Source organism: Halichoerus grypus, chromosome 10 (genome assembly GCF_964656455.1).
Source record: "Halichoerus grypus chromosome 10, mHalGry1.hap1.1, whole genome shotgun sequence".
NCBI lineage: Eukaryota > Metazoa > Chordata > Mammalia > Carnivora > Phocidae > Halichoerus > Halichoerus grypus.
The window spans coordinates 24,237,986-24,250,991 of record NC_135721.1 but is presented as its reverse complement, the minus strand read 5'-3'; the positions used below and the strand labels follow the sequence as shown (position 1 = coordinate 24,250,991).

At 37.7% G+C, this 13,006-nt stretch overlaps 1 protein-coding gene across 2 annotated transcripts in view; it reads right to left on the bottom strand.

The window, feature by feature from the left end:
- LCLAT1 (lysocardiolipin acyltransferase 1) overlaps positions 1-13,006 on the bottom strand; it is a 191,984-nt gene that overhangs the window by 66,298 nt on the left and 112,680 nt on the right. For both annotated transcript variants that reach the window (XM_036119140.2, XM_036119141.2), the window contains exon 5: positions 10,219-10,335. In XM_036119140.2, coding sequence (XP_035975033.1) covers positions 10,219-10,335 — 117 coding nt within the window. The remainder of the gene's footprint in view (positions 1-10,218; positions 10,336-13,006) is intronic.

Genomic DNA, 13,006 nt, shown 5'->3' with positions numbered 1-13,006 from the left:
TTTTTTTTTTTTAAGATTTTATTTATTTGATAGAGTGTGCATGCACAAGCAGGGGGAGTGGCAGGCAGAGGGAGAAGGAGAAGCAGGCTTCCGCTGAGCAGGGAGCCCGATGCGGGGCTCGATCCCAGGACCCTGAGATCACCTGAGCCAAAGGCAGACACTAAACCGACTGACCCACCCAAGTGCCCCTATGTGGGACATTTATCGAAGATGCAGTAAGGGCACTGGTCACAATAGTGCACAATGTCCTCTGTGAGGAACCACAGGAGATCCTTCTCCCAAGTCCTTCAGAAATGGTCATACTTTTTCTGAGCATGTGATTTGCTTTAATCTTATGGATCTTGTCAATGATACCATTCAGTTTCCCTCTACAGAAGATGCCAGAAAGCTCAGAGCCAATTTATGGACCCGTATTTTATAGGAACATAGAATCTTATATATTTTATATATTAACCTTGTAACACATATTTTGTATACCAACCTCACACCCTTATTTACCCTTTAATTCTCTAATATTGTGGTGCTGCTGTCATTGTAGCAAACATACTTATGTGGGCCACTTTAAATCTTCGTGGGAACATAGCAGGGTACAAAAATACATCAGCCAGTTAGCTGATAGGTTCAAAAAACTTAAAGAGGATTATATGCTAGGCCTATGCTGAAGCCTGGGGATAAAAATGGTCAATGACACAGACTGGATTCTAAAGGTCAGGAAACTGAAAGTTAATAGATGAAAGAGACAAACAAGAATAAGACAGTAGCGAAAACATTTATACAGGGCATACGTATAGGAGGTAAAACACTCATATGGGGAACACAGAAGTCTAAGACAGCTGGGAAGGCCTCCTGAACGAACTGCTAGCTAAGCTGTGACCTACAGGCTAGTAGGAGGGGCTATGCCCTGGGAAGGTTCCGGAGTACTGTGCACTCTGGGAGTGGGAAGCAGTTCAGGAAGGCGAGGACAAAAGGGACGACAAAGGAGATGAGAGAGAGGCCAGAAGGGTAAGCAAGGGCTGGGTCATGAAGGCCTGGTAAACCATGTTGAAGTAAATTTAACCTTGGAGCATTGTGAAACCCGGGACAAGTTTCATCCAGAAGCTGACACAATCAAATTTGCACTATAACATTTACTGAGTGCTAGTTCTTTTCCAGGCACTGTGCTGAGTGCTTTATATACTGCACTGAATCCTTACAAGAGTCCTAAAAAGTAAGCATTGTTGTTATTCCATTTTACAGATGATGAAACTAAGGCTCACTGAGGGACACACTGCTCATTCTGGTGTTGCCAGAATTCTAACCCAGGTCTTTGGACTCCAGAGCCTGAGCACCTAACTTAGCATGCTGCCACCCTCATTTAGAAAAAGGCTTGACGTTCCAGTTCAATGTGCAGAAAGGACTGGTTAAGGCAAGCCCAGAACTAGGAAGATCAGCTGAGCCACTGTATGATAGTTCAGGGGAGATATGATGGCAGTGAGAAGGAAAAGAATGAACCTGAGAGACAACGAAGAGACCGAACCCAAAGGCACTGGTTGGGATTTCACTGTCTGCAAGAAAAGCGAGGGGGCTGATCCAAGAATGACACCCAAATTGTAACTGGAGTGAGTCAATGATACATATTGGTTAAGGCAAAGGCTCCACAGCTGGATTCCCAGCTCTGCCATTTCAAAGGTGGACACCCTGGACTATTATTTAGCTTCTCTGTATCTCGGTTTCCTTATGCATAAAATGAAGATGATAATAAAACCTCCTCTAAGAATTAAATGACTGAGTTCATGTGAAGCATTTAGAACACTCCTGGCATTTAAGTACTCCATCTTAGCCATTATTATCATTATCATCATAACACCACCAGCATTCTGCGGTGTGGGGAATATAGGAGGAAAAGCAGTTTAGGGGGAAATGACAAGTTCATTTTCAACACTGAAGATGAAGTGCCGACAGCACCTCCAAAGAGACAAAGGTCACACGTATAGCTCTACACTAAGGAAGGGCTTTATGAACAGAAGATTTAGACTCAGGAGCCATGAGCATATGGAGGATCATTTAAGCCACCAACCTGAGTGACACGGCCGGGGAGAATATGTGGAGTGAGAGAACAAAGGAACCCAGGAGAGGGGAGAATGTGTGGAGTGAGAGAAAAAAGGAACCCAGGAGAGCCTTATGAAGAACTTAGACACAGAATGGAGACCTAGGTAGGAAGAACCTGCACAAGAGTCTTGAAAAGTGGCCAGAGATGTAGGAGAAAAAATGAGAAGCCCAGAGGGGGAGAGTATTTCAATAAGAATCAACAGTGTCAGCTATTGCTAAGAGGGGAGGTAAGATACGGACGGAAAGGTATTCAGTGGATTGAGAAATAAAACCTTTGCCCTAATGGTCTAGGTGACATGGCCACTGCTGTCCTTTTAAGAAGCTAGGAAATAAAACGTATTAGAGCAGCTATTAGTAAAAGGTCCTCTATGTTGAGCCCTACTAGAGAGGAAAAAGAAAGATGCTCAGTTCAGATGACTGCCAGCCAGGGGAAATAGGAATGGACGCTTAGAAGAAGATCATTAAAGGAAGAATAGTATTCAGAGGTTAAAGAAAAGAGCAAAGCACTGCAGGTTTTAGCCTGGACGGACTTAACCAGAGGCAAAATTCAGAAAGCATAAGACACAGCCAAGAATAGTCAATTAATTCATATAGGTTGGCTCGCATGGCCTGAAGGGGGTTCTGAGTGGTAAAATTTAAAAAGTAGACTGGAACCATATTATAGAAAGTTTTGACCAAGGAATATGGAAGTAATGCAAATATTTAAATGCCTTTCCTCCCTGGAAAATGCCAATTATTATTTAATTCTTAGCTCATATGCCACCTCTTCAGTGTCACTATAGGTAAAGAGAGACTAACCTTTCTTTATGTCCTCAAGATAGTTTCTATTCATATCTCTTATGACACTGCATTATGATTGTTTTCTAAACCTTATGATACTCACAGGAATGGGCTGTCTTGGTATCTCAGCAAACCAAACAACGTATGTACTCAAAAAACATTTTCTGAACAAATAAGCACATACACAGTTACGTTAGAGTGACTCTTTTATGAAGAATGACTGAAAGCTGGGTGCAATATGGATTAGGAAAGAAGAAACTAGAGGCAGATCAGTCAGAAAGCCAGCAAGTAAAAAGGAGAAGTAATGGGATCCCATTCATTCAGGCCTGTGAAAACGGAGGAAGGGGGATGTCTCTCTAGAAGGCAACATCAATAGAATTTGGGGGCCGACTGAAATAGGACAGAGTAGGAATAAAATTTTTCAAAACCTTTAAAAAAATGTATACTCTTTGACTCAGTAATTAGACTTGGAAATATATTCCAAGGGAAGAATTACAGAGATTTATGCATACTTTGGTATTATTTATAAGGGTGGTAAATTGGAAACGGTTTTAACTTTGAATAGATGACTAGTTTAATAAATAGTGGTCCTTCTATCTGATATATGCATATATTAACATATACTTATAAAAAATATTTAAGGATAATGAGAAAACATGAACATAAGTTAAAACTTTCTAAAGCAAAATATTCTGATTTTAATTTGGTTTGCTATATATGAATACATGTGGAAAAACACAAGAGTTTCTGTCAAAAGGTATGCACCAGTATTTCTGAGAAGTAACCGACCAGACTATGGGTACCTTTTTCTTCTTTATAATTTTCCAATTTTTTATAAAAAATATATTTTTATAATATCCTGTTTTTATAGGAAGTGAGCTAGTACTGAGAAAACTCAGGTCATCAGGCTATTTTTTTGAGACTTGGTGGCAAAAAAAGAAAAAACGGAACCACAATTTGAAAGGACAGATAGTATGAGTGTCATATTTCTTTGTTTTAAGGATTAGAGAAATGGAGGAGGAGCCGGTAAATATAGGAGCCAGAAAAATAAAGGACGTGCTTTACAAAAAGGAAACCCTTGATATATTTTTCTGTCTAAACAAAATGCACAGTATAGCCAAGGGTACCAGGGAGAAGTCTTGGAAAGAGAAAAAGAAAAAGAAAAAAACAAACCCTACAAAGATTACATTTTTGTAGCATTTGGCATAGAAAAACTGTTAACTTACTACACAGTGGGAAGAACATGGGCTTTGGCATCAAATAGAGCTGAGCTGAAACCATGTACCACTCAGCAGCCATGTGACCCTGGGAAAGTTGCTAAAGTGAGTCTATCTCCTCAGGGCTGGCATGTGGCAAAGTGTTGCCTAGTGCAGTCACAAAAATGAAGTGGTCTGTAGGACATGACTAGTGGGGTAGCTATGAGCTCAGGACTCCACCTTCACACTTTGATTCATTCAGCAGGTCTGAGCCCAGACCTGAGCATCTATGTTCTAAATAGCTCCCTGGGTGTTACCACTGCATGGGCAGGGTAGAGAAACACGTGAACGACTCAGTGCCTGGCACATGGTAGGTACTTGTTAGATGGTTGTTTTTATGTACAGAACATTGGGCTTCTGTCACTTTTCATTAAGGCTGTCATGACTTGTTTTCATTAACACAATGCCAAGATCTGTCCTAAATGAGCAGCTCAGATTTTTTGCTAAAGAGAACTAAAATGAATAAAGAAAACAACAGAAATGCAATTAAAGATCTAAAGGCATACCATGGCATTCAGAGATTCGACCTGAGAGGCTCCAAAGGTCTTTGACATGTAATCACGTATAATTTTGCTGAGGCAAATTTAAATCCTTTCTGCTTCGTGATGTGTGGGACCAAGTCACTTAGTTGATCCATGTGCTTTCCTACTGATCAGTATCCAAATTTAATTTAGGTTTGTCGTATTCTATTCATCACCATAAATAGATAAAAGCTTCGTACTCTGTAAAACAGTCTCAAAAGAGAGTCAACTGCTATGCTACAGAGATACTGGCAAATTTGGGGAAACGGAAAAGGTTTCAGAAAATATTCTAGCAAATGTCAAAGAGCTACTGTATAATTACTTTTTTTTTAACATAAGGGAAAGGTCTTACCCTTTTTCATAGTTTTCAGCAATAAAAAGTCACAAGAAAAAGTCAGAGTGCATGGCATTTAATGCACCCAATATTTCAATAGTTTGTCTGTCTGCCTTTCTTCCTGGCCTGCTAGAATATGCTAGCTGTTAGGAAGGGTCACTGAAATGCAATCCTGGGGGAGGCTCATCAACTAGGGTAAATGCAATGTGAGCCACAGAGAGTGATGGCTCCTACTGGCCATCTTTGGTCCCTCACTATAACATTTGTTACAGGCAAGTCATGCTTAGTAGTGCACTAAGCAGAAAGTCCAAGAAATTAAAACAGTCTGAAAACACTGAAGACTGAGCTATCTATGGCATACTGCTTTTACTTTCTAGGCAACTGCCAACTTTCTTGGAGCAAATGAGAACTACTGTAGACCAAAATGAGGGAGCCAAACATAGGACTACCAGATACTATACAGGTAATCTGGGGGTTCAGTAAGCAATTCTTTCTCCCTGAATACAGACTAAAGAGTTTGATCAGATGTGCTGATCCAATTACCTAGTGGGAGTTTTTTTTCCCTTAGTGACTAACCCTGTATCCTAGATTAGTAGAAAGAAAGCATCTTTCATATTTAGACTTTAGGCATATGAGCTAAACATAGATTAAAATATGGATTATTTTAGGGGCGCCTGGGTGGCTGAGTCCGTTAAGCGTCTGCCTTTCGCTCAGGTCATGATCTCAGGATCCTGCTCAGCAGGGAGTCTGCTTCTCTCTCTCCCTCTGCCCCTCCCTGCCTGCTCATATGCGCTCTCTCTCTCTAATAAATAAAATCTTTAAAAAAATAAATAGAAATAAAGTATGGATTATTTTACTTGGAATTAAAAAACCCAAAACTTAAATATATGTGATGTTTCAGAGCCTTAACATATGAGGTGATTTGCCTGAAATGGCTTCAGCTAGAAATATATGACTAAAAACATGATTTTTTGTGGGCAGGAGTTAAGTTTTTCAACAATGGCTCCAAACAGCCTTCTTAACTATTGTCTGTTATTCTACAGTACAAGTCTTCAGCTGGATCACATTCACTGTGCCTGTTTACTGCTCAGCCTGCTACTGGCCCAAAGTCCATGCCCTCTCTTGTACCCTTCCTATCCTGCCCTCAGCCATCCTTGTTTCTGCCTGTCCAAATCACACATAGTCTTCAAGGTCCAAGGGAGATGCAGCTTCTTAAAGAAGTGAAGTGTTTCAACACTGTATGATCTCTCTTTACTGAACACTCCTATAATTATTCAGCAAAACATTTATATATACTATAAAATTTAGCACGTAATTATATTGTATAATACTATTTTTTTAAGATTTTTTCCATGTGTATTCTTATCTACCCATGAAGACTATAAACTTCTTGTAGGCAAGGTCATATTTTAAACAACAAATATTAAGTGTTTTAGTCTCACCCCCAACTATTTCAACCTAACTTCAGATTGTTTGAAATGTACACATTTGTGCCGCCTAATGGTGAGAGTAATTATTGCATGGTTACAGCTCAGTAATTGCTTACAAAACATTTAACAAAATCAAGTAATGGTGGGACCAAATCTTTATTTATTTAAAATCAAAGAAGAGTAAAGCTATCGTTAAAAATGATGAAGCACCAGAGATGATGATGATGATGATATAACTAATTTTTGGTGAGAATGAATTACAAGTTTAAAATTGTGATAAATTTATTATAGCTGTCAATTAAAAAAAAAAAAACTTTCTCATATAAAAGCCTTTCTTCCTCTAAGTTAGAAAATTCCTCTTGGGGGGCACCTGGGTGGCTCAGTCGGTTAAGCATCTGCTCAGGTCATGATGCCAGGGTCCTGGAATCGAGCCCTGTATCGGGCTCCCAGCTCAGCGGGGAGTCTGCTTCTCCCTCTGCCTCTCCCCCTGGTTTGTGTTCCCTCTCTCACTCACTCTGTCTCTCAAATAAATAAAATCTTGAAAGAAAAGAAAAAAAAAGAAAATTCCTTTTGGGTTTGGATTAATCTAGTACTGAAAAAACTTATATAACCATACTGAAAGGTTGTGATTAGAGGTACACCTAAAATCATCCATGACTGAGATCTATCAGTGTTAATATATACTGAGGAGAACATGCTAGGACACTATGCTTGTCTTATTTTTCAGATAAAAGAAAAAATATTTAACTCAACTAATACTGATTGAGTCACTATGTGCAGAACACGCCATACCTTCAAGAAGGTTGTGATCTAATAAAAGTATAAAGCAAGCACATTAATGGTGAAATTTAAGGTACTCAGGGTAAATTTCTTGCAGTTACTACTACAGAAACGACACATCTGTATAACGTTATATAATGCGTGCTATGTTTCAGGATAAGTGTGTGTTTTCTAAATGTTCTTCATCTCAGTGAAATATATTCTGAACAGAGGCGCAGAAGCTACTTTCCTCGTTTTGCATTTTCATTTATTCAGTTCTTCTTGGTAAGACTTCATCCTTAGCTTCTTGATGTCCTAAACTTCTCATGCGCTTATTAGTGCTGATTGCCAAACAGATGTCAGCAACACTGAATTTAGTTATATTCGTGAGCAGCGAAGATGATACTTTATGATAATTCATTTTAATACATGGTCTCTAGGATTCCACTGGAATAATTTATTTCTAATGGCCACTTAACAGAGAGCTTCTTTTTCCCATAACTGATTATCAAAAGCAGATCTCAGGGACCTAAAGATCAGAAAGTTGGGTTTGGCCCTTTCTGAGGTTTCAATTTCTTTTCTAGGAAGGGTACTCTGGACTAGATGGTTTCTAAGGTCCTCTTCACCTCTGATCCCTGATGAAACTGTTTGTGCTCACTTGACACCACCCCTGCTCCCTGAGAGTGGAGCTGACTTTGACTCTCCACCTGATGCCTCCTTAGGTGTGCCTGCTACCCTTATCTTAGGCAGAACCATAATCTCCTCCTTTGGGACCACATCCCTCCATGATCTGGCCATTTCACTTCTTTTTTTTTTTTTTTCTTTTTAAAACTCTTTTTTGAGGAAAACCATCCAGTTCACTATTGTTACCAAAGTGCTTTATGATTTGGAGATTCTGTTAACTAAAATCATACTTCAAATACAAGAGGCACCAAGTTTATAGTAGAAAGAGCACTGGATATTCAGTCAGAGGAACCAGATTCCAATAACTCTGACAAGCTTTTTCACCTGTTTCTGCTTCAGTTTTGCCCTACAAGTTATTAGTAACAGTAACTACCATGTATGGTTATTGTCAGGATTAACTGATCTTATGCATACAAGATACTTAGCACAATGCCTGGTACTTAGTAAATGCTCAATAAATGTTAGCTGCTATTACTATTATAATCATAATATTTATTATTATATAGTGTATAAGATATCCTACTTTTCTAACTGAAGTAAACAGAAACATCTAACTGTGGTTCTCTTTTTTTACTGATATGGGGGGGAATCAGCTGCCAGTTCTAGCAGGAAAAATTACACACTGTGGTTGTTGACTAGTGCTTTGAGTGATGACTAAGTAACACACATTCCCCAACGTTATAAATCAGCTCACTACTAAAATATCTTCCAGATTTCAGAACAGAGAGCTCTACAGATACATCCTTATCCACTATAAGATAATCTACTATCCTGCCTACATTTAGGAAGATCTTTATTAGTACAAGATGTGTTCCAACAGCATGCTTGTGTTTACAGAGAAATCTAGTAGATGAATGTGTTCCATGATGTCAGAAATACCTTTACAGAAATCAAATACTACAAGCTATCAAATTAGCGAGGAAATAGAAAAACGTACTGTTGAATGAGAAGGGTGAGCCTAAGCTGGATGCCACAATTAAACGGTACCACATTTAAAAAAAAAAAAAAAATCACCACTTGAACGTCTCAGTGCCTCTCTGACCCATTCCATAGGCATGAAGAACTGTGTTCTGCAGGGGCTTCATTGGGTAGATGGATACTTACTATTCATGTGCAATAAGACCATCAAGCCCACAAGTCCATTTCATATCAGTTATGACCACAGAATTTCAAGAGCAACCCAAACTAACAGGGAAAACATTTTTAGTTTACCAACGTAATTTTGGATTGACTATACATTTTTTTTAAATCATGGGTACTTAGTTGTAAAGGTGCTTCATCCTGGCAGAGTTCATTAACTGAGGTTATACTTTGTACTTTAAAGTACATTAAACCCTAAAGGAACAACAGTGATGCTATCTAGGGAAAGATGCAAGAACTTTATACCTTTTCTTACATAATGGGGTTCAACATCTTTCATGTTAACCACAAGCAGTTTTACGACAATGTAGAAATTATCAGATAAGGGTGATAATTTGTAATAGATGTCAACATCATACAATATGACTTGGTAGAAATCAGAGTGGAGAGCAGAAACATGCAAACAAGATTTTTCTTGCACTAGGTGACTCTGGGCTTTAAATCATTCTTGTAAAATTAGTATCACTTCAGCATGTTTCTGTATAGTTCCTTTCCCATATATATTCATACGTGTTATTTGTCTCAACACATGTATGTATCAATATATAAACATACAAATAAGATGTATAATTGGTTTTTTACATAAAAATATGAAAATGTACACATTTAAATGGATGTGATACCATCAATGGAATCACCTTGTCCTGATATGCCCATCAATAGACACGGCTCTTGAGGAAGCGTGAGGTAGTAGTATGAGCTACAAACTAGGAAGCAGAAGAATGCCATTCTGTCCCTCACCTACAGAAATTTACTAACCTCCCTGGATGCCAGTTCTACTTAACTACAAAATGGAGGTAGTATTTGCCTTCCTACTAACCAGAATCATCTGTTGGAGTGAGTGGAATAATAAATGCAAAAATACTTTTTAAGCTATAAAGAACAATAGTGTAAGTGTTAAGATACTTTCAAGACAGTTTTGGTGTTTTGAGAAAAATTTAAAAATGGAATGATAGTCTAATTGTATTATTTTCTGTATTCTGAGAGGAGAAAAAAAATTTTATAAAGTTATCTCTGATATATATATATTTTTTATCTCTGATATTTCTAAAGAATACATAATAAGACATGTTAGCGCATGGGGTCAACTTAGTATAAAAACACAGTATTTTTTATCTTCAGAAAAAACATAAAAAAGTGCTTTGTAAATTCTGAAGGGCTACATACAAAGTTTAACAATTGTTGCCACTTACATAAAAACGTAGCCTTTTGAGATGGGTGCTTACCTTCTCTTAGACGTTCTACCACAAAAGTAAAGCCTGTGGTTCTTGGGTGTAAGACATACTCATATTTCTGAAGTCCATTCTTTTCAGCAAAATCATTACTTCGAGCCTTGCTGTTTTCTAAACAAAACAAAAGGCTATTAGAAGCCATAAAATAAAGGAATACAAGTGAGATAAGGAAATAGTGGAGGATTTTTTTGATAAAATGGCAGTTAATTCATCTGTAATTACTGAATATAGCATATATGAGTCGAATGAGAAGATACAAACACTTTAGTCCCTAACAAAGATCGCACAGTTTTTGGAATTTTGAAATTTTTATAATAAGGTATTAATAGGACTTTTTATAACTGTTTACTGAAGTTCATATTGAAATCTTTAAAATTATTTAAGGGATTTTATAAAGTAGTCAATGTACAACAAAAACGAAATACAAATAAAATATGAATAAACTAAAATTTTCATAAAATAGTCTTTACATAATAAAAATTGAAACACTAAAAGATGCTAATATAACTAAGATACTAATAAAATATAAGGACCGAGACACTCAGAAAAAACAAGTAGCCAATACGCCAAATATATCAACTCAACATTTTTTTTTTTAACCTAGTAATTTAGGGCTTCATTGCAAAGTGAAATGTCTGCCTTGCTCAAGCATAGAGCATGCTAATATTACTAACCAAAACCACTCCCCAACAGAATGGGCACATGATTAGCACATCTTGTTCAAACATCTGAACATGGTTTGGCTGAATATAGTTACAGAGTCAAGTATATGTTCCAATTATTGGCAAAAACTTCTTTTTCCATTCCATGAGGTAACTTTATAAGTTCCAAGAAGAACCAAACCCATTATTCAGCAAATATATTTGGAAAAAGTAGTGTTCAGAATTTTGGCCTCAACTGCTGGGAGAGATCATGAAATACCTTCTGATGACAGCAGATGTTAGAATCTGCAACTCTCAGCTGCATCCTGAAATTTACAGACTATTCCAAGTCACAAGAAAAAAAAACTTTCTCTATATAAACCCATACTTCTTAGGAATAAATTTAAGATCACGGAGTCCTCAAACCTCAAAAAACCATATATGGATTCCACAACGCTAAAATATTCAAAGAATATGCCTCTAAAAAGTGTCACACTATTTTTTAATTGAGGAACCGAATTAAAGAACTAAATATTCACAGTCCCCAGCAAGCAAAAGTATAGGCTATAAACATGAAAAGGAATAAGCTCCTCTCACGTTCATTTGAGGAGAATATCCTGGGCATGGGACTCCAAAACAGTGTTTGATAGACAGCTAGAAGGCCCTTCCATGGAATGAGGAATCCTAGGGACACTACAAAGATAAGTAGTTAACTACTCTTCACTTTCTTCTTCCAGTTCATCACAGACTTTGGGGATCTGACGACAAAGTTGAACTCTGCTGTAGAATGGGAATACAAGTAGTTCTAAAAATATAGTCACAACGTGGGGAGGTAGAGATAATAATCAGAGACACAAAGAAATACAGATTCTTCCTTCTATCCCCCCTTCACCTACCCATCCCCGGACTCTGATTATTAGTAACTGCACTAGCCTCCCTCTTTCTGACCACAGCCTCCTGTCTTGTCAGCTCACTGCTGGTAACACTCCAGTGCCAACACTCCTTCCACTCGGAAGAGAGTACGGGCTATTCTGTGTTCTCAAACCAGCTAGGCATGTTTTCACTTCAGGGTCTGTGCAGATGTTCTTTCCCCTACCCAGAATGCCTTGTACCCAGACACCTGCAATGTTTTCTGCTTTGTTCAGTTAGTCTCTACTTACACAGAAATTAAGGGACTTCTTTTAACCACCTTATATAAAAGAGTACTCTGTGCCCTATCTACTCCTCTCCCTGTCCTTATCTTGCTTTATTTCTCTGCACAGCATTTATGAATACTTGACGTATTTTTGTTAACCGACTGGTTTTTTATTCTGTCTTTCCTCATAGAATGTAAGCTTCATGAAAGTAGGGGCTTTGTATTGTATATAAAGCTTCAGGGCACTCATTTATTAAATGAAGTTTTATGTATAAGAATGTTTAATTACATGTAATATTATAATTGTTAAAAACTAGAAAAGCTTTCTTTTCCAAATCACGGTAACAGAACTCAAAATTACAGTATACCAATTGTTATGATTAAGTTTATGTATCAAACTGGCCTAGCCAGAGTACCCAGATAGTAGGTCAAACATCATTCTAGATGTTTTGTGAAGGTATTTTTCAATGAGATTATTTAAATCAGAAGACTTTATATAAACAGAGTACTCTCCATAATGTGAGTAAGCCATATCTGATCACTTGAAGGCTTTAATTAAAAAAAAAAGACTAATCTCCTCAAGCAAGAAAGAATTCTGTCAGCAGACTGTCTCTGGACTTGAACTGCAACTCTTTCCTGGGTCTCCAGCCTGCTAACTTACCCTGCAGAGTTTTGACTTGCCAAGCCTCCACAATCATGTGAGCCAACTCCTTAAAATAAATCCCCAACTCCCATCTCATTTTCTCTCAAGCTCAATCTCCAATCTCCACACACACACACACACACACCCCCAGTGGCTCTGTTTTTCTGGACAACCCTACCTAATAAACCAATATAATATAAAACTGCCCAACCTTTGAAACACATGTTTTCAAAGAATAAACAATGATAGGAGAGATAATATAACATTAAGTGCGAAGAAATGTGTAATTCCATTTTTACAGTTGTTTAAAACTATGTGTGTGTTTATGCACATATGTTTGTGCGTGCACGTGTGCATTTGTGA